Raw genomic sequence first — 22,674 nt, 5'->3', positions numbered from 1 at the left:
AAGGACGCTTACTACGCCACTATCTAGATAACAAAATATGGCAAGAGACACAGTGCATGTTCACATATGTTTAAACATACGGGGGGAAAAACTAGCTGAAGTATTGTATTCATGGAGTAGAAGCACACACAAACATATTAAAAGCTTTTATTTTAATTTACTATACATATTTAAACTTTAGAAAGTTATTAAGTAGATGAAATTTCCTCTGTTGGTTTGGTTTTATCTTCTGTTACCTGTAAAAATACAAATAGTTTTACTTCTCTAGTAAAAACTTTGTTTTAAAAACCCTTTACTCGTAAGCTAAATCCTTCCAGTCTCTCTCCTGTAAAACCCTGTTCTGGGGCTGAAGAGATGGCTCAGGGTTAAGAGCTGGCTGCTCTTGCAGAGGACCCAGGTTCAGTTCCCAGCACCCACATGGCAGCTAACAACCATCTATAACTTCAGGTACAGGGAAATTCAATGCCCTCTTTTAGCCTCTGTGGGCATTGCACGGCATGGGTATACCTACATACATACAGGCAAAACACTCACACATAAAAATAATAAATAAAAATTTTAAAAAACTTCATCCTCTTTCCTTCAGTAGTAATTATTACAAAAAGCTAAATAAGAAGAAAAATTTAGGGGCTAGAGAGGTGGCTCAGGGGTTAAGAGCACTCGCTGTGCACTTGCTGTTCCTCCGGAGGACATGAGTTCGAGTCCCAGCACCCACATGGCAGCTCTGTCACCCTCTTCTGGCCCCCACAGGCACTACATGCATACCAGTATACACACAGCCAAGAAAAATATAACTAAAAGTAATTTTTTTCAAAAAAAAAAATTTAAAGGCCAAGTTAACAATATAAATTATCAAGTGCAGCTAACACTCAAAACTATAGCATATACTAGGCTTCATTTTTCAATTATAAAACAAAAGATTAATATGAGGGAAAAAAACCAGAAGTGAGACACAGGAATTCTAAACCAATTTACTTTATTGTGAGGTATAGCTCTCTTTGGAATATAACATGTTATAGATCTAGTCCAAACAGGCATAGTTCTGCCCATGTTTCTATTACATGGACAAAACAGTCATGAAGAAATGAGCAAACGTGAAAACAAGTTTGCTATGTGCTTAATATGTCTGCCTGTAAACCTGACTTCAGTATTTGCAGAATAATGGAAAATTAAAGTAGGAAGAGCTTGGGAAGCCAGACCACACAGGGCAGTATCGGATAACACAAGAGGGGTGCTTAGCCTGTGAAATAGTGGACAGCTGAGGTCAGAAATGTACCTGAAGCTGACGGACAAACTTGTACTTGTAGAACTCAAAGACTAAAGACACGTGTATTTGAATCTGGTTTTTTAAGACATTTATACATTTAACAGTCAAGGCAACTTTAAATCTCACAAATCTTAGTTCTTTAAATGCTCACTAGGTTTACTAAAAAAAAGGGTGGGGGCAATTGATATTAAGACAGCTACAGCTATTAAGAACAACTGCTATATTATATCTCTCTAGTTTGCATTTGTATCATTTGTATGCTATTAAGAAACTCAAAGCAAATTATGGCTGTATTCTTGCCAAAAGCGTCCTGGGGCCTATAGTCATGCACTCCCTGCTAGAGAGCAAGTCAGGGCTTTGGTTTTCTTTGCTTCTCGCCACCCCTATCCCCTTTTTTGGGATTGCCGGTGCATAATTTCAAAGAAATTTCTTAAATTTCAGCAGTGAAAAACTTACCATTTTCCGAGATCTTTCCAATAGCTTATCCCATATTGTAAAATGTGCCTGAAAAAAAATTTCTATGAATTAAATAAGGATTTTTTTTAATCTGATTTTTAAAAAATACTTATTTTTATTTTCTGTGTATGAGCATTTTGCCTGCATGTATGTGTCACCTGTGTCATGCAGTGCCTGTGGAAGCCAGAAAAGGGCACCAGATCCCCTAGAACTGGAGCTACTAATGGTTGTGAGTTGCCATGCTGGGAACAGAACCCAGGTGCAAGAGCAGCCAGTGCTCTTACTGCTGAGCCATCTCTCCAGCCCCCAAACCTAATGTTATGTAGGACTTTTTAAAAGGATTATGTACAAGTGTATTCCTGTTTGTGGGTGTGTGCACATAAGTGCAGGTGCCCTAAGAGGCCAGAAGCCTGCTGGAGTTTCAGGTGGTTGTAAGCCACCCAATATGGGTGCTGGGAACCGAACTCAGGTCCTCTGCAAGGGCAGTATGTGCTCTTAACTGCTAAGCTATCGCTCTAGCCTCTCTATATTCTCTCTAAAAACTCAAATAAGAAGTTAAGCAGTACTAAAGTGACACTGAAATGGCAGACCCAGCACCCACATGGCAGCTAACAACTGTCTGTAACTCCAGATCCAGGGAATCTTCCACCCTCTTCTGGTCTCTGCAGGTATTGCATGGCATGGTTGCACTTAAATGCAGACAAAACACTCATAAGCATAAAATAAAAATAAATAAATACATACATCAAAAAAGTTTTTTTAAAGGAAAATTGTTAACTATCTATATGTAAATCCTTCTAAAGACATCAATGGTATGCCTAAAAGGAAAACCAGACCTGGTTCAACAGAATGAACAACTGTGCAGAGAACTCAAAGAGCACAGTTGGGTAGAGCGGTGAAGGAGAGAGTGGTATGAGCTGAGGCCGGCAAGCAGCGGGGCTAGACTGTACAGGCTTTGTGAGACATGAAAAAGAGGTGGCATTGATTCAAGGGAAACCAATGAGAAAGGGGCCAGAAGAATTATATAATTTATGTATTAAAAAGATCATTCTGAGCTGGCCAGAGTAGTACAAGCCTGTAACCCCAGCCTTTAGGAGGTAGAGGCAGGAGAACCAGAAGATCAAGGTCATCCTGAGCTACACAATGAGTTCAAGGTCAGTCTAGGCTACCTGAGATCCTGCCTCAAAAAAACAAGCAAAAAAGGTCAATAAGTAGGTCATTCTGACTGTACAGTAGAAGACTCTGTGGAGAGCAGGAGTGGAAGTGAGAAGAGTGAAGTGAAACGGATCAGAGTGCAGCAGTGAGATCTGTGCTGTGCATGGAGTCAGAGCACGTGTCAGAGCTGGGAGCAGAAAGGATCTGGTAGTGGATGGAAGGGACACACGGCCCAGGAGAGAAGAGAAAGAATCAGGGATTCCCTGGAACAACACAAAGGGCAGAAAAGGAAGCAGGGAAGCAGAGGAAAACCCAGCATGCAGGCATGGCAGCACAGCGTTTGTGTGCAAGTGCTTCTGATTCTGTCCTACTGATCGAATGTGTCCATCCTCTTCAACACCAGTCTTGATTACTGTAGCCATAAACAGGTTGTAAAATCACAAAGAATTCCTCCCACGTTATAGTTTACCAAAATTGTTTTAACTATTAGTTTCTCGGTCCCTCAGTTTAATTAGGCTATGAACACTAAAAATTTTAAACGCTAATGAAAGAAATGAAAAAATATTTAAATAAATGAAAATGTAAATTAATACACTGGAAAACTCAACACATTTTTAAAAATTCTTCCTAAATCACTAGAAAGGTTTAATGAAATTCCTATTATGATCTCAAAAAGATTACACTAAAATTAAATGGAAGTGCGAAGGAACTACAAAAGTTAAAACAATTTTGATATAAGCATACCAGTATATATTTTATAAGCTTTCTATATTTGTATATATTGTATGCATTTGATAAAGAACAATAACACGGGAGAAATGACTCCAGCTGATTTCATGACCGATTCTTAGCTGCAGCAATCAACGCTGTGGGTACCAGCAGAGAGATGTTCACATGATCAATGCAAAGACCTGAAACCCCAGGAACAGCCTCACCCAGCTGATGGTTCCTATAGCCATGTCCACACTGTTTGTGATACTGTACTTGTGTTAGATGTTACCACTTAAGTAACCAGATGGCAGTACATGAAATCTACTATGTCTTATGAAAAAGAAAAAGAAAAAGCATTAGCAAGAGTTGGAGGCATGTAGAAAAAAACAGGTCTTGAATGATGAACACATCATTAAAAGTAGGGGAAGAGGGGCCTCACTAACATGCACTCCCATGTCTGCAATGCTCTGTCACTTTTATTTTCACCTATGCTATTTGGAAAAAGTAAAAATACTGTCTCAATCTGATCTAATTTGTCCAAAAATTCTTTCTTTTGTGAATGAACCTTTAATCCTGGACAAATCTGTCTTATATCAAAAAGGAGTTTGCAAACAATTTTAAAATGTATGATCTTCAAACTGATATAAAACCAATCTAGAACCCACCCACTCCCAATTTAGAAGACCTGGAACTGTAAGCTTCACTTACTCGTAGGTAAGTGGGTAAAGACAGACCCTGAAATCTTCGTATGAGACTTGGCTGAGCTGGCTGAAGGTTGTGGACCGCAGACACTTCATACTGGAAACAAACACTTGTTCGTGGGATTAGAGGCCCTTCACTCACATCAATGAAGTCACCAATTCTGGTTGGAGTTAAAAATAAGTAAAGAAAACCTCAGTATCAAATCATTTGTAGTAGTCTAAAATTGACTTATTCTCCTTACTGCTCCATCCAGGTTAAGAATCTGGCCCAATCCTACTATAACAATCTCAAGATAATAACTAGAAATGACAAGAGACCCTCCTAATTACCATTCATACAAATGTAAAGGGTTTTAAGAATCTGGAAGCATCATGCTACCAGCAGAGCCAACTGTCTAAAACTGATGACCTGCAACCTTATAGTAACCCACTGTACTGAGTTTACAATTCAGTATGCAGAACACATTGAGTCCAGACAGTTGCTTCTAGAAGAAAAAAATCCTGGTACTCTGGGGCTAGGGAGATGGCTCAGTGTGATGAGAGCACTTGCTCTGCAAGCATGAGTTTGAATTCTCAACACATAAAAGCTGGGCATAGCTGGGCATGCCTGTAAACCCAGTGTTGGGGGGTGAGGGCAGTTGGATCTCAGGAGTTCACTGGTAATTCAGCCTGGCCGAAACTACAAGCTTCCCGTTCAGTAAAAGACCCTGTCTCAAGGGAGTAAGGTAAAAAGCAATAGAAGGTAGCCAGTGTTCTCCTCTGGCCTCTGGATGCATTCACTCCATTGTACACGTGTACATCTGTGTTCACTCCTACACACATGCACTACCCACAAAAAACTTTCTCAGTCTCCCTCTCTCCTTCTCTCCCTTCCTCCCTCCCTCCTCACCCACTCTCCTCTCTCCTAGAGCTTGCTCCCATAGGGGAATATCAATATACGCAGTGGATTTCTCTTATCCTTGCATCAGAGAGTACATTCCAATTTAATTTACATGAAACACAACAAATAGCATACATGGTTCTATGCAGATTATCAATTTCAATTCATAACTGAATGTTCTGCCCAATTTCAAAATAAATTCTTAAAAATTACATTTTAAACATTTTAAAATCTTTAAACAAATAAAAGTGACACATGCCTGTAATCCCAGCACTCAGGAGGCTGAGTCAGGAGGATCACAATTTAAGGCCAGTCTACATAGATACCCTGTCTCACACAAACTGAAAGGTCAAAAATAAGACAAGAACATTTTAAAAGCACAACTGTACCTAAAAATAATTTAAAATTTCCATTTACTCCCCCCATGGTAAGACCGAACAAAGTGATAAAGCAATTAAGAATAATGCAGAACAGTACACAGTCCTCCATTCCAGTCACCACACTCTATTAGGGTAACAAAGATGCTAGGCTCACTCCACATTAGCACAGCCGCCATCTTCATTCTTCCTTACCTGTATAGTCTGACTATTCTGTCAGGGTTCTGAGACGCCCTCTCTTCTATAAAGTCTATTTTATACCTGAAAAGCAGCATAGAAAAAAACTGAAATCAAACTCTAAATACACAAAACCATATTTAAAGATGCCTCCCTTTCCTCTTCCGCTGGGGTTTCACTGGAGCCTCCTATTCCTCACTTCCCTCTGCTCAATGCACAGATCCCCCAACTCTAGCAAACGCTCCTCTCGGAAGTCACAGGCACCTGCTTGAGGCCTAAGGGGCACTTTCAGTCCTTTGTTTCCTTAACACTGTTCACTGCTCACTGCCACTATACTGCTCTTTCCACAGGCCGCAGTGGCATTCCCTGCCACTTGCTATTCTACCTCTTCGGCACCCTCTCTTTGTACCAACATTTTATTGTCGGCCCTCTTTTTTACTCTAAGCCAGCTTCTTGATTTACGAGTGTTAGCTCCCACTGATGCAGTTACACCTTCCATACCTCTCCCTCTAGTCCATGTCTCTCTTCTGGGCCTCAAGCTGTAGATCCAAAACCCTAAGACCCACCAGGATGGTCCTCAAATATCTTAAATCCCAAATGTCCAAACTGAATAATCTCCCTCTTTTCTAAGTCAAACTTGTTCTTCATGCATTTCCTCACTTAATTATGGCATGACCATCCACACATCCAAGTGAAAAACCCAAGACTTCTTGATTTCTCCTTCCACCACACCCCTCTACCCACTGAATCACCAAGTCCTGTCAGATCTATTGCCTGAATGTCACTTGCATTTACCCAAATGTCAGTGTAACTAAAAGCACATGCAGAAATGCACAGCCCCAGGTGAAAACCATTAAGAACTTTATCTGGCCAGCCATGGTGGTACATGCTTTTAATCACAGAACTCAGGAGGCAGAGGCAGGTGGATCTCTATGACTTCTTGGCCAGCTTTGTCTACACAGTGAGTTCCAGGCCAGCCAGGGATACATAGTGAGATCCTGTCTCAAAAAATAAATAAAATATTTTTTAAAAATTTAAAAACTTTATCCATTTATCCCCTAGTGCCATGCAGACATTAGACGATATTTTAATTTGAGGGCATGAATGTGGCTGCAACTGGGAAGCACTGGCTTATGCAGAAGGATCTACTACCCGACATCCCTCTTCTACCAGAGACCCCATGCAGATGGAAACACTTGTCTCTCCCCTGACCCTCCTCCATGAGATGCTCATCCCCTGTAAGTCAAAAATCACTGTTTCCTACATTTCTCTCAAAAGCAGAAAGGCCCAATCACTCACTTTCCACAGTCCAACATCTTGTCCTCTTAAACTTACCCCAAATTGTCCATTTCCCCAATCATAGACAGATAAGATACAATGTTCCAGAAGCCCATATCAAAACTTGACAGTTAAGTGGGGGGAAGGGAAATTTCAGCAACACAAAATGAAGTCAGGGGTACACTGTCCATTAGGCTATCAGCATGAAAATGTAATTAGTCCTAGTAAAAATATGCCCCAAATGTAAAAGGCACGCCAGATTCTGAGGATTTGTTATGGAAAGAATATAAAATTTCATTAATAGTTTTTGCTATTGATCATATGCTAAAGAACCATTTTAGATATGCTAGTTAAATAAAATCCACCATGTAAAAGACCTGCCTGGGCAACTTAGTGAGGCTGTGTTTCAAAGTGAAAAGCAAAATGAGGGCTGGAGATAGAGCTCAGTGGGAGAGCACTTGCCTCACATGCACAAGGCCCTAGGTTCAGCCTCCTGTGCCAAAAAAATAAATAAATAAAAAGTAAATGAAAATTTTTAAAAGTTGAGCTTTCATCATTACGTTATTCCAAAGGTTCAGCTTTGTTTTAAACGCAGCCAACACTTACCTGTTGTGTTGAAATATCTCTAATGCCACTTTTGCGTCAACTTCCAGAGTTTCAAACGGAAGATCTTTATAAATTAAAGCATGAGCATCTTTTGTGAAAGAACGCAGATTCTCCTTAAAATGAAAATATGATCCTTTACTACCAATTCACCTAAAAGCATTTCTCCATAAAAAGATGACACAAAATGTACACTTACTTAGTACTGCAAATCTAACTTTAGAAAAAGAAAAATGGAAGAAGAAAAGCTATTAGGAAAGTTTTTATTCTTCTACTTCTACAAACTATAAAACTTGTAATATAGCTATATTATCCGACATTGCATATTAAGTATAACTCAATTATTTCACCCAAAATAAGACTAATAAATATTTATTAAGATTATAATGCAACAAGGATGCTAATAAGCAAGAAGACATAAGCACCTATGTACACTGCATACACATGAAAATAAGCTTGTTAAACATAGAGGAAAACACCATTGTTTCCATGACCCGGGGTCACCAGTCATGCAGTGTCAGCGCTGGCCCCATAAGAAACAGTTTATGTTCAAAATTTTAAATTCCCATTCAATGAAAACATTAACTTCATACAACTAAAATAATTAACACATACCAACATCTTACGATGTTTTTAATAAAAATTTGTACATTTTCATGTCATAAATCATTACTAATCCAGAAAAAAGTCAAACACCATTACACAAATAATTGTTACAATAAAATTTTTTCTGCCCGATATCCAAGGCAGGAGGAGCAATCTGAAGGCTACCCAGGGTCCTGTGGCAAGACTCTTCCCCTCCCACAGCCAAACTTATGACAAACTTCCTATTAGACATTTGTAGGCCATTCTCTCATTCTGAAAGAGACAAGTCTTATAAAAAGTCCATATTCCTGGTTTAATAGAAGCACTCCTTCAGAGAGACTCTCTCTGCTTTCCCTAAGTCATCCAGTCAACAAGGAGTCACCAGCTAGTACAATTCCTTCATTCAAGTCTTAGAAAGAGCAGCAATTTTCAGAGATAATGGCAGTTAAATCTTGAGCCTATAATTTTTACTTAACTCTCTCCAATAAAATGCAAATCCAGTCTTAAATTTGGATGGCCGGGCACACACTTTTGATTCTAGCACTCAGGGGGCAAAGGCAGATGAGGCCAGCCTGGTCTACATGTGAGTTCCAGGCCAGCTGGGGTTATAGGGAGACAACAGGGAGAACAACAAAAATCCTTAAGTAATTATGATTAAAAAACCCAGGTAATTTCCAAAGCCAGAATTTAAAACTAGACTTTGACTCTAGTGCCCTGGATTTTATTTTTATTTTGTTTAGTTACTTGGGGTGAAGAGAGGCAGAGACAGAGACAGCGAGTGACAGTGCATACCACAGTACACAGGTAGAGGTCAGAGGACAAGCTCAGGTGCTGGTCCTCACCATCCACCTTGCCTGAGGCAGGGTCTCCCTATTGTTCACTGCTACACACAGCAGGCCAGAGGCCCTCAACCTTTAAACAACTATCCTGTCTCCACCCCCCAGCCCTCTGCAGGGGCATGCTGGAATGGGAGATGCACGTGCTAGTGTGTCCAGCTTTTTCATTACATTTTTATTTATGTACTGTGTGTGTGTGTATATATGTGCATGGGGGTGGAAAGAAGTGCCTTAACCCACTGAGCCATCTCACTAGCTAGTCTGGCTTTATTATTCATGGCTTCAGGGAATTCAAACTCAGATTGCTTCTGTGCCCAGCAAATGTATCCACTGAGCCATTTCTCGTGCTCCCAAAGCCCTTGATTTTAGTAACTACAGCATTTCATGTATTGCTAAGAAAACAGACACTTACTATCATAATTCTTAAGATGCCATGTTCTGTACATTTATTTTGATATACTAAAATGTAAACAAAAATGAATACTTTGGAATTAATTAAATGGAATGTTATTGCTTCCCTTTTCTAATCTCTAGACCCCCAGTCCATGGGACATATAGCTTTGCTTAATCAGAAATTAGACATTTGCTGACTATAGTAATTATAAGTAAGAGTCCAGGCCCGACCCTTCATAATCATCAGTAGCTACTACCTACTAGGGACCTGTTCTAGACTGCTACCTGAATCCCAGAACAACTAGACCACCATCAACTGTGGCAGAGACCATATACAATGCCTTCTGGTTCTGGTGTGGTATTTGGGTTTTATAAGCCTTATTCTTTAATTCACCCCTTTCTTTTTCGAAAAAAATACTTACTTTATGTGTATATATGTGTGCCCGAGTGTATATATGGGTACCACATGTATGCTGGTGCCCACAGAACCCAGAAAATGGTGTCAGATCTCTGAAGCTGGCATTACAAGCTGTTGTGAGCTCTCTGAGGTGGGTAATCAAAAATCAAAACCAAGCCCAGGTCCTCTGCAAGAGCAGCAAGTGTTCTTAATTGCTGAGCCATCTCCCCAGCCTGCATTTCCCCTCCCCTCTTTTCTTCTTTTTAAGATTTTATTTCTATTTTATGTGTCTGAGTATTTTGCCTGCATGTATGTTAAATGCACCATATGCATGCCTGGTACCTACAGACAGCCACCATGTAGGTGATGGGAACCAAACCCAGGTCCTCTGGAAAAGCAATCAGTGCTCACAACCACTGAGCCATCTCCCCAGCTTTCATCCCCCTCTTGATATGACCCCTGCACATATACAGAAATCTTATAGTATGTAACACACTAAAACAGTTTAAGGCAGTTGTTTTCAAATTGTGCTCTGGGAATCCAAGTAAGTATGGCTCCAGTTCCCCTAACACAATACCAACCAACAGATTAAGCAAGCAAGTATATATCTGTGCATGCATGTGTAATGTACGTGTGGTACATTCACACATGTGTAGGGAGGTACATGTACAGAATACTCCCATGTGGAGACCAGAAGAGAACATCAGGTGCCCTGTTCTGTCATTCTGCACCTTATCCCCTTGAGACAGGGTCTATCACTGAATCTGGAGTGAGATTGGTGAACAAGAAACATCCCCAAAACTATTACCTTAAGAATGGCACTCAAAAAAAAAAAAACCACCTAAACCTACAATGCACATGACTCTGCTACTGTGAATACCCTAATTCACACATACATGTCACAAATAAGCTGAAAAATCAACCACAAATAAACCGATAGAGACAAGATGGATGGATGGATGGATGGATGGATGGACGGACGGACGGACGGACGGACAGACAGACAGGGTGTTTGCAGATGGATAGTGATACTCCTAAAAGAGATTGTCAAAAAAAAAAAGAGATTGTCTTGTGTCCTCAATGTGCAGTACCATTCAACAATAGTAACAGTAATCATTCTAACTGTAAAATTAATCCTCCAGAGCATATACCTACTTTTGTTGGCATCCACTCATCCAGTCTCTTATCTAAAACTACATCATAGCAGAAGGCTCCAGCAATTACTGTAAATAAAAATAAAAATAAAAAAAATCAAAGACAAATTTGTTAGGGCAAAAAGCTTATAATCTATAACAAAGGATTATTTAGACCATAAAATGAAAACTAGCAATCTCTCCTAACTACAAATTATAAAAGTATTACCATCATCCCAGCTGCTTGCTAGAGCTCTATAAAATTCCCATCTAAAAATTAGCTCCCCTCTTTTGTTAATACAAAGGCACCATTATTTTCTAAACAGTCACACTTTCTTCAGGAAGGTTATCACTACAGGAATCTCAGATGGATACTAGATATAGAAACTCCAAAAGAACAAGACATTTATGTATATGAATGGCTAAACAGACATGAAAGCTGAACTTTTATGATATCTCCTGGATCTATCTCTATCTATCTCTCTCTCTCCACCCCCTTTCCCCACCCCCTCTCTGTTCTTAGAATCATGACCTGAGCCTCTTTCAAGTACTCTGGCGTATACACTTCTTTAAAAATTTGCACACATTCCTACTCTGCATGATGAAGAGAAACTGTAGACCCTGTACTTCATCAAAGTGGTGTCCTCTCCAGTTGTGCCTCTGGAGCATGGCGCCTAAGCACAGCTCTCCTCAGCAGCCTTACAACCCCATTCCTCATCCTCCACACATCCATTTAGAAACACACAGGCTTCAAATGGTAAATAACTGAACACTGTGACAGCATAATTCTATGAAACTTATATTCAAGAGTAATGTTTTCCATTATTTTATTATGTTAACTACTGACGCCCAAGAATTATTTCATATTTCCTAACAGGATCATTTGTTACCTACAATAATTGAAATATATGCATAGTCTTGTACTAGATAGGATTAGAAATAAACTCTGTACATAATCAAAACTAAGTATCAAAATATTCACAGATCTTAAAAGTACAAATATTTATATGTGTACATTACCAGGAACTTCTGGTGCTCTGACCAAACTGACCACATACTCATCTTTGAATGCCCTTTCTATGACATAGCCCATCATCATGGCACAAGACCGCCAATAAGCCTAGAGAAAGAAAAGCACAGACAGAATAACAAAAATTCACTAATGTTTCTACAATATTAAATTTTAAGCCAACTTTTGGCTTGGAGCATATTTCTCAAAGATCTGAGCATTCTCGGCATGTAGGAGAGGTCCCGTCTTGCTGCAGCATCACTTGTACCCAGCAAAAGCAGCAAGGAAGACCACACCACCTTCAAGAGGTTGGCAACATTTCCATGTGAAGTAACAGACTCTGTGGTTACCTACCAATCAAGACAGTTTTATTACTTTATAGTATTTTTAATACAGGATGATGAAGTTAAACTCCTAGCAAATTAGTGCTGAATAAGTATATTAATGTAATAACTATATATACCTTTATAAATATGGTGAGGGAAAGCTCAACTTTTAAGATTTTTGACTCTGGCTAGACGTGGTGGTGCATGCCTTCAGTCCCAGCACTCAGGAGACAGAGGCAGGCAGATCTCTTTGCGATCGAGGTCAGCCTGGTCTATACAGCAAGTTCCAGGCCAGCAGGATAACACAGTGAGATCTTGTCTCAAAAAAACCAAATAAAGAAACAAAGATCTAAGACTCCAGCCTATACTTAGCACTCAGCACTCCAGATACTCCTATTACGCAAAGCTGCCTCTACTGATTGCACTTCCTTTCTACTAGCACATCAAACAGACAGGTCAGACATGCGCTGACCTCACCAGAGTCAAAAGAACTCGGCATCCAGCACCATTCCCAACCATCATAATACCCCCTGCAGGTACCAACTCTAAAAAGCAAGTTGTGCCATTCTATAACATACTATTTACAGCCATACTACATGAAAGATAAAAACAAAGGACAGTTTTAATGGCAAGTATCAAAACACATTTTCATCTGTCCTTGCATGGGATTTTTGTTGAGGGGAGGTTCTTTGGAGTTGTTTGTCTTGCCATAGTGCCCAGGCTGGCTTTGCAATCATAATCTTCCTAGATCAACCTCCTACATGCTGAGACTGAGGATGACTACATCCAGGTTAGGTGTTTTTAAATGGCTATTGAGCTTTTTCAAAAAGCATTTTGTGTAATCAGGGGTTTTGTTTTGTTTTGTTTTTAATCTTTTGTGTTTTGTGCGGAGGTGGGGAAACTGGTTGGTTGGTTGGTTCATTGGTTTTGAAACAAGTTATTCCTAACTATGCAGACAAGGCTGCCCTGGGATTCAAAGATCCACCTACCTCTGCCTCCTGAGTGCTGGGATTAAAGGCATGTGCCACCACCCCCAACCTCACTTTAAATTTCTGACACTCTCTTACTTGCAGACAATGAGGGAACTGTTATCAAACCCCCTCCCTTCCTACTGCCCTTCTTCCCAACCAGTGTCCTCCTACTTTTGTGTCTATGTTTGGTTTTGGTTTTTGTGCTGCCCTTGTGCAGGTGATCACAGCTGCTGTGTCTTCATGATCACAGTGGCCATGTCACATCCAGAAGACAGCACTGTATAGCTCTCCCCGACCCTCTGGCTCTTAGTCCTGCTACCCCTCTTCCACAAAATCCCTGGGCCTTGGAATGGGTGGTACAGATGTCCTGTTTAAGGCTGAGCACTCAGCAGTCCCTTATTCTTAGTTCTGACAGGTCATGAGTCTCTGATTTGACTGCTGCCCACTGCCCAAGAGGCTTCTCTCTGCCTAAGGTGGAGAGCTGTGCCACTCCAGGGGAATAAACAGGTATTTAGAAGACAGTTTCACTACATGCCCATTTAGCAAATTTCAATAGTAGATTCTCCCACAGGGCCAGTGATCTCCCTAGCTCTAGACTCTTGACCAAGTTTACAGTATCATGTGTTCCCTCCCATGCAGCCAGCCTTGTATCCAAGCAGCAAGTGGTTGGCTACACTCAGAACAGTCATGACACTAATGCAATCCCAATCAAAATCTATTAAGCTTTTGACAGAATACCTAGGGTCATAACCAGGCTTTACCACGTTATAAACTAAACCTTGATCAAGTTGCCAAATCTCTCTTTATCAGTTTATTCATCAGGAAAATGGGGAGAAAAATACCTACTCTCAAGAGTTTATATGAGATTAAATACCTATGAATCCCTTAGACCAGCACTTCATACATAATATATATTTAATGTTATTACTAACAACTCTATCATTTCCTTACCTATTTCAACAGATGTTTATTAAACATTTACTACATGAAGTCCAAGACCAGATCCAACAAGGAAACCATTCCTACATTCACGGAGGCAAGAATCTAATACATCCCACATTGTAGGATTAAAGTACTGTATCTAGAGACAGCACCCAGCTGTTGCTAGATCTTAAAGAATTCTGACAAGCAGGAATCTATCTATCTAGCAACTTCTATAGAACAGATGGCATTTAATTGAACCATAAAATATAAACAGAATTAAAAAGGAAAAGAAAATGTTCAGTGTTGAAGGAAGAGCATCAACAAAAGCAGGGAGGGTAATAAAGTATAAATGACTAAGGAAAAGTACTCAATGTGGTCAGAACCAAGAAGCGGGAGAATCCAGCAGGAGTCAACGCTAAAAGAGAAGGCAGGAGGCAGACCATGCAGGACCCAGAAAACTGTGTTTAGCAGGTAGACAAATTCTTCGGGGATTAATGACGAGACCCCAGTAAAGTAACTTAATAAAACTTCATCACACTATGAAGGAAGAGTTTAAGTAATAAAAAAACGGGGAGAGGCAAAAAGCTACTGAAATCATCCAGGAAAGATGGTCAAAGGCTGAATTCAAGCTGCATCAGTGGGAATAGAATTTCCAACAATACAGTTATCAAAAGTTTTACAAAGTCATGAATGCAAATATATGTCATGTAGTTTTCTCAATCCAAAATACAGACAAATTGATACCATTGGTATTCTGAACTATGAAAACACTAACAAGTAAAGCACTATCTAATACAGTACCACATACATGACTTTGGACACAGTTTTAGATTTTTATGCTCTGCATAAAATGGGTTTGATTTTAAAAAGAAAAAGAAAAAACTGGGGGAGGCAGGAAAATACCTTATTCACTTCTCTTGGATCATGGTCTTTGAAAGTAAGAAATTTAATCTCACAGGACTTGGTCAAAGGCTTATACATGTCCCACGGTTGTCCGTCCACAAGAGCCAGAATGGACTTCCTGCAGTACCATTCACTTAAATCTAGGAATTTAAAATTGATTGAGGATCTAAATCTAATGAAATTCAAAGTGAAAAGTTACATGTTTTAACTGTTATATTATGAAACAAAACAATGAAAAACAAAATTCTATGGATTGCCTTTTTTGCATAAGTATTATACATTAGGTCAATAACGATTTTTTTTAAAAACTTCAGCACACACAAGACATTGTTGATTATTAACATCATCACTCAAATCTTTCATAAAATTTATTAAGGTTAAGTCTAGTTTGAAACTAATTAATAAAATAATCTTCAAAGAGCTACACTTAAATATTCAAAGAACAATAGCATGGATATATGGACAGATGCATATCCAAGTTAGAAGAAAAGGGAAAATATATCAACACACTCACAGAAATGTGTTTACACTACTTTTGAGACTTGCTCCCAAACCACCCTTTTCTTCCTTTATTCCATTACACAAACATCCCAAATTAAATACCGTAGTTAACACTGTAAAATCATGACTGTGAATTCACACTAAGCCATCAGCTCTAGTCTGTTCTATTACCTGATAACCAATTCTAATCCTGATTAGGTATAAGGGCAGGATTGGGTCTATTCATGTTCACTCATCAGTACATCTACAGCCCAGCACTGGAAATGAAATATAGTAAGTGCTCAATGAGTTTGTGGAATGATTAAATGTATAAAGCTAAAAAAGTCTTAGAGGTCATGATGAAGATGGCTCAGAAACCTCATTTGTACAGGTGCTGTGTGTAGAACTCCCTTAGGGCTTGAGGTCTGCCTTACTCTGTTCTGTAACTGTAATACCTACCACACAGCACAGAGTTGATAAATATTCGAAAACCAAGTGAGTAAATAATTATCACTACTGCTAATGTAAGCGCCAGAGTAGAGGAGACTGAGCGTGTACCCTCTTTGGGCTAGCTTTGGCTGGCAACTGTTTAAATGGAACTATTACTGAATCTTCTAAAAAGTTCAAACAATGCAGCCAGCCATGCTTATCTATTTGGGGGACATTGAAATTTAAATACCAAATCTATCAAAGCCCTATCTATCCACATGTGTCTAGTGCCTTCATGTCCACACCAAATTATGCATGAGGCCCCATTCTCTCTCTAGTGACATATTTTTTTTTTCTTAATTTTATGTGTACATGTGTATTGCCTGCATGTAGATAAGTGCACCTGTGTAGTGCAATGCCCGCGGAGGTCAGAAGAGGCTGTGGGATCCCCTGGGACTGGAGTTACGGACAGTTGTTAGCTGCCATGTGGATCCTGGGATTCGAACCCGGGTCTTCTGCAAGAACAACCAGTGTTCTTGACCACTGAGCCGTCTCTCCAGCCCAATGAATGTTTTTAACATTTGCAGTACTTCTACTTCCATTCATTCACTTACTACCTATACACATAAAATGAAACAAAACCACAACGCAGCAACCAGCAAGCAGCAAGCAGTTAAGAGGCGCATTAGGCCCGAAAAAGCTAAAAAGGAATGGTAGCAAAAATCAAATCAAATCTCAAAATCCGACAAGATGAATGCTTCCAATACATGGTACGGGGCATTCCCACCACCACCAACACATTCAGATCTGGTCTCCTCTGGGAAAAAAATTTAGCATCCTAAACATAGTCTGATTCAAGCAAACTTCAAGGCAACCTGTATAATACCATAGCAGTGTAGCAATACTCGCAGTACCCAGACCTACCGAGAGAGAAGACAGTAAGGTTCCATTTAAAAACCCACAGATTTGTGAGGCAATCACAGCATCTTTCCCTCTGCAGCAGTTCTACAGAGCTCATGAAAAATGGCCAAAAATGTATCTTGATCCTGTTACTTACGCATGGCACAACTGTAAGGAGTTGAAATGTTTTTATTCATCACGAAGACAGTTCCAGGATGCGTTTTCCCAACATGCTTAACTTCAATTTTTTCTGTTCGGGGAAATAATGATAACTGCCTGTTTTTCTCTTTATTAAAGAGCTCATTCTGCATTTCTATCAGTTCGGTGGGTGACAGTTGAACAGCTGGCGGTGTCGCTACAAATCCTATTGAAATTTTAAATTGAAGATTGAATAAATGAGTAACTTACTGCCAATAATACCCCACCCTGCTCCCCTCCCGCAATGCGATAGTCCTGAGGATAAGAACCAACAAAATTCGTTCAGGGGCCCATTTAAATCACTTTCTAATATTAATAATTAAAATTTCAACAGAGACAGATGCAGCTAGCATAGATCCGCGCCTCTACTTCAACTCTCGTATCTGATGTTCCCCACAATTTCTTCTGCGGAGTTCCAATACGCGCTTTACGCTAAGAAAAGTAACCAGGAAGCGCAGTGAAAACTAGACCGGAATCGATGGGAAGAAGAGCAAAGCTGCCCACTTGAAAGGGTTTGAGGAAGGACAACAAAGCTGCGAGAATGGAAGACCCATGTCCAAACTATCACTAGGGTAAGAAACGCTGAACTCTTCCAAACCCCAAGCCAGGGACTTGGCCAGGCAAGCACGAGGACTTCAAGGTGAGGATACATACCGGGCACAGATCTAGGCTCCTTCCTACACGAACCCCAAGCGCTGCCCTTGCCGCTCCTCCTCCCCCGACCCCTCGACCCCCAGAGTTGTCCTCCCAGACCTAGACAGGCCGCAGCCCCGACAGGGCAGAAACGCCCTTCGGCCTCCGCCTTCCAGAACTCCAGGACCCGGCACCACCCCTCTGGGCTTCTCTCCCCGTTCCCGACGGCGGAAACTCACTCCAGCCGATCCTGGCGCATGGGGCGGGCCGCCAAAGTCGCAGCCCCCTGGCCGCAGTAGCCATAGCTTCCATGGCAGGCAGGGCGCCTTGGCGCTCGGGTCCTTCTCATCCTTTCTCCCTCCGGAAACCCGGGACGCACCACGGAGGTTCCGTGGGACACTTCCGTTCCGGTCTGGGTGCTGACGCTACGTCGCCACGCGGGGGCGCGCTCGCGCTGCTTCTCTGAGGATTAGTGACCCAAGTCCCAGAGCCAACAGCGATGCCCTGGACTCTGAGGTGACCCGAGTGCTGGCCAGGTGTTTCCGGTACTACACGTGCGCCTTTGTCCTCCGAGGGTTCGAGTTTCTTGGCAGAAAAGTTAGGGGAAAACTTTCTGGTTGGCTTTTTGTTCAGCCTGGCTGGATGCAGGGTGAATCTTCTGCCTGATGGCTTAAATCTTGAGCTTTGCAGACATGAGTTTTGGGGATGGCTGCAGTGGGCCTGATTAATCAGACATAGTATTGTGACCTTGGAAACATCCTATTGACATTAGAGAGAACTTTCTCGATCTCTTTTCAAACGATCTAGGCAAGTTTGCATGGAATCTATTCAGAGCACACAATAAACTGGAATTTCTGTCTCAGCCAAGATGTATCCCCAAAACGCAAAACCGTGGTGCAGGGTTGGCGTTCATTAAGTATTTGCGGAAAACTCCACTGCTGGGTCTAATTTAGCCTTTGTCGTGCCAGGATGTTAGTTACTGTTATTTAAAGTAAGTGGTCTATGCTTATGCAAAGCCGTTTAATAGTGTGGCTTTACTGGAGCTATATGGATCTATAAATTCAGCCAGGGAACTCCACCTGTCCCTTCACTTGCAGGGGAGTTCTGCGAGACCAGGTGGAAGTCCCAGCTGAGACACAAATACTATCTATGCCCTCTACGACAGTTGCTATGCTGTTTCCTTAGACCCAAATTTTAGATTGATAACTGCATAGGGAAAGTGTTCAGTCCAGTCTTCAGCTTCACAGTGAGAAATGAACGTGGTGGAGCCTGGATTCAACCATTCTGTATCTTACTAGGCTGTCTCTCATGTAGAGGAAGTTTGTTGGTGTGTGTGTGTGTGTGTGTGTGTGTGTGCGCGCGCGCGCGCGCGCACCTTGCTTCCTTAAATTTACTGATTCCCCTGAATCTTTTATTTTCATCTTTTAGAGACTGTGCCCAATTTTTTTTTGTCTTTTTGAGACAGGGTCTCCCTATAGCCCCAACTGGCCTGGAACTCGCTATGTAGACCAGGCTGGCCTCGAACTCACAAAGATCTGCCTGCCTCTGCCTCCCGAGTGCTGGGATTAAAGGCCTGCGCCACCACGCCGGGTTTTTAATTTTTAACTATTTTTAAATTTAATTTTATGTGTGTAAGTGTATTGCCTGGATATAAGTGCACCTGTGTCATGAAGTGTCCACGGAGGTCAGAAGAGGGCATCATATCCCCTGGAACTGCAGTTACAGACAATTGTTAGCTGCCATGTGGGTGCTGGGAATCGAACCCAGGTCCTCTGCAAGACCAGTCAGTGCTCTTAGCCTCTGAGCCAACACTCTCTAGCCCCAAGACTATGCCCATTTAGCACCACTTGGAAACAAAGTATAGTTGCCCTCAGAACATTTTACAGCCTCATTTAAACTAATCCTCTGAACGTTAACTTAAAATTAATCATGACTGCATGTGACAGGAGGTGATTGGGGAGCGTACAAAAACTAATCTGGTTGGACAGATGTCTCTAATGATAATAAGCAACAAATGCTGAATATGTGCCAATTACGAGACTGTTTGTTAACTCTCACAACTGCCTTGAACAGTAAGTGTAATTCAGGTCTGAGAGTCCTATCCAAGGACCAAAAATTCCCTCAAAATATTTTCTTACTCTAAATGCCCTTTATCAACCCCCTTTCAAAAATCTTAGTCTCACACTGTCAACCATTCTCCCAAACGGGGGGATCAAATCTCTGGCAGTAAATATCAAGATGAACCTGGAGCTTTGTTCCAAAAAGCAAGGAAATACTCCAAGACAGTCAGAAAAGTGCTAAAGAGAAAAAGGAGCTCATTGAAAGAGGCTCTCATTGTCCAAATTTAAGAAAGTTGAGATGATTCTGTGCCTGGCAATGCCCCCTTTCTTACTGTTTTTTAAATTTTTCCTGTAAAGTATTGGATTTCATTACAGCATTTTCATATGTGTCATTAAACGATGTTTTCCGTCATTCCCCTTCCCCCACCTTCCCCTGCACCTCTGGTTATGGCTGATTCCCTCCCCTCAGATAGCCCCTTCTTCTGCTAGCCTTGAGCTTTTAATCAATGTGAGAGTCTCTGAGGAACAGACACCAAGGCAGAGTTCAATATTCAAGGATTTTAATAATAAAAAGAATTATGTTAAAAAAATTAAGACATGTGATGGGGCCGGAGAAATGACTTAGTGGTTAAGAGCACTGGCTGCTCTTGAAGAGGACCCAAATTCAGTTTCCAGCACTCATATGGTGGCTAACAACCATCCTTAACTCCAGTTCCAGGGGGTCCAACACCCTCTTCTGGCCTCTGTGGGCACTAGACACACTTACATTCAGGCAAAACACTCATACACACTAAAAATAAATAATAAATAATAAAAATTTAAAGGCACACATGCACATGCACACACACACATATATGAAAAAGCCCTGAATCCAGAGTGTTACCCAAGAATAAATAGCAAGGGGAAGTGGAGGAAAAGTTTTCTTTACAAAAGAAAAAAAAACTCAATAATAAACATACTAAAAATGAAAACTAATCAACATTCTGCAATGATCAGTGTCATAATTGGTGCCAGAAGAGATTCTCAGTGAATGCTAAAATGGGGAAAATTTATTGGGGATTAAGAAATTCAGTAATTATACATATGTACCACTATATGTATATGTATATTTACATGTGTGTATGCATGCAGGTGGAGGCCAGAGATCAACACAGATGGTGTTCCTCAGGTGCTGCCCAGCTTGATTTTTGAGATAGGGTCTCTCACTGGCATGGGGCTCACCAAGTAAGCCAGGCTGGCTAGTCAGCAAACCCCAAGGATCCGCCTGTCTGTCTGCCTCTCCAGCACTGGAATTAAAAGGGTGTGCTCCCAAGTCTGGCACTTTTACATGGATTCTGGGGCTATAATTCAGCTGCCAGTGCCTGCATGGCAAGCACGTTACTAACTGAGCTCTCTTTCTAACCCTGGAATTCATATAATCTTAAGTAGCGCATTACTACACAGGGGTGAGTGATCCTTTTCATTGGGAGAAATCCTATGTGCTGTCTCCAAAGCCTTGATTTATTTTTTCTAAAATTATTTTTTAATACAAGTATTTGATTTTTTATTTAAAATTTTCACACATTCATTTGGATAAAAATTAAAAATGCTTTAAAGGTGTGTAGTGATTAATTTTCCTCCCAGGTCGTTTCGACATGAGCAAGCTCCTACCCAAACCTCTCACATGATACCCCTGTTATTTATTTCTTTAATGTTTTGGGGAGTTCTTCAGTTTCTCTAAACCAAAATGCGTGTGTGTGTGTGTGTGTGTGTGTGTGTGTGTGTGTGTGTGTTACCCCATTTAGCCCAAAATGCAACATACCAAATATTGGAGTCTCTTGTGAAAATTGTGTGCATCACTGGGATCCCCAGAGGAATATACACAAAGGCAGAGTTCAGTATACAGGATTTCAATCCAGGAAAACGTTTTTAAGAGAAAGGAACAGGCAGCCAAGTAAGGAAGGACAACTGACTAGAAGCATTTGTGATCACCTGCGGTTACCGCCAGAGGTGGCCGCTCCTCCATTCTCATGGGTGTCGAGGCTGCTCCTCTGCTTGCCCTGGGCTGAAGCCACTCTTCTGCCTGCCCAGGGCTGCGGCCATTCTGCTTGCCCGGTGCTGAGACAGCTCTTCTACTTGCCCACGCTGAGGCTGCTCTTCTGCTCGCCCTGTGCTGCCTCCTGTCGTCGCTGCTTCTGCCCGGTCCCAGACCCCAGGGCTGGTGAGGAGACTGTGTCAGTGGAGCCGCATTCAGACACAGGAGACCAGGTTCAGTGACATAGGTCTGCTTTATTGCAGGAAGGCACAAGCTTATATGGGGTAGTGGTCCAATCACAGCACAGCAAGTAGGATACCTTATGAGCATAACAGGTTTAGCGTCCTATCACAGTACAGCAAGTAGGAAACCTTATTAGCATAACAGACTTAGCGTCCTATCACAGAATAGCGGGTAGGATGCCTCATTAGCATACTGGGTTTCAGATTACAGAGCCTGGATTCCTGGAAACCACGTGACCCTGACTGTTGCAATAGCTAAGTGTTGCAATTTGGAATTCCAAGGGTGGTGATTAGGGAGTGTCAAGCTCTAGGCATCAGCCTCATGATCTGCCAATGGGAGCAAATGTCACAAGGCATTTCTTGTGGCTCTAGCAGTTGGGTCGTTGCCTCAGGCCTGCTGTATGGCTGTCAATAAGACTTAGACCCTAGGCTCAAGCCTGTCTTCCACAATCACCCAAGTAACCTAAAGGTTTATCAGGGTCATCAAGGGGCCTTAAATGAAAGTCCGTCATGAAGAGGGTTCGAATCTTCTAAGAACCAGCTTGCCTCTTGCATTCCTGCCATGCTCAGTATTTTATAGGGAGCAGCTCCTGAGAAGAAGGAAGTAGACCCTCAGAGTACAACGACAGCGGGTTT

At 41.3% G+C, this 22,674-nt stretch overlaps 1 protein-coding gene across 2 annotated transcripts; it reads right to left on the bottom strand.

Moving 5' to 3' along the window:
* Nucleotides 1–131: 131 nt before the first annotated feature.
* Mrpl39 (mitochondrial ribosomal protein L39) lies at nucleotides 132–18,089 on the bottom strand. Of its 2 annotated transcripts, none has more exons than XM_008847188.3 (10): nucleotides 17,962–18,089; nucleotides 17,049–17,255; nucleotides 15,083–15,222; nucleotides 11,970–12,069; nucleotides 10,972–11,039; nucleotides 7,609–7,721; nucleotides 5,743–5,808; nucleotides 4,298–4,451; nucleotides 1,724–1,771; nucleotides 132–236 (listed from the first exon to the last, which is right to left on the bottom strand). In XM_008847188.3, the coding sequence occupies exons 1-10, from the start codon at nucleotides 18,032–18,034 to the stop codon at nucleotides 189–191; spliced, it is 1,017 nt and encodes a 338-aa protein (XP_008845410.1). In that variant the 5' UTR covers nucleotides 18,035–18,089; the 3' UTR covers nucleotides 132–188. The 2 variants fall into 2 exon arrangements, with proteins under 2 accessions (XP_008845410.1, XP_029426316.1); XM_029570456.1 differs by lacking the exon at nucleotides 17,962–18,089 and adding an exon at nucleotides 17,744–17,871.
* Between the last annotated feature and the right edge of the window lie 4,585 nt (nucleotides 18,090–22,674).

Source organism: Nannospalax galili, unplaced genomic scaffold (assembly GCF_000622305.1).
Source record: "Nannospalax galili isolate Female #2095 unplaced genomic scaffold, S.galili_v1.0 scaffold903, whole genome shotgun sequence".
Classification (NCBI taxonomy): Eukaryota; Metazoa; Chordata; class Mammalia; order Rodentia; family Spalacidae; genus Nannospalax; species Nannospalax galili.
The sequence above is the reverse complement of the archived record's forward strand: the minus strand, read 5'-3'. Positions and strand labels throughout refer to the sequence as shown.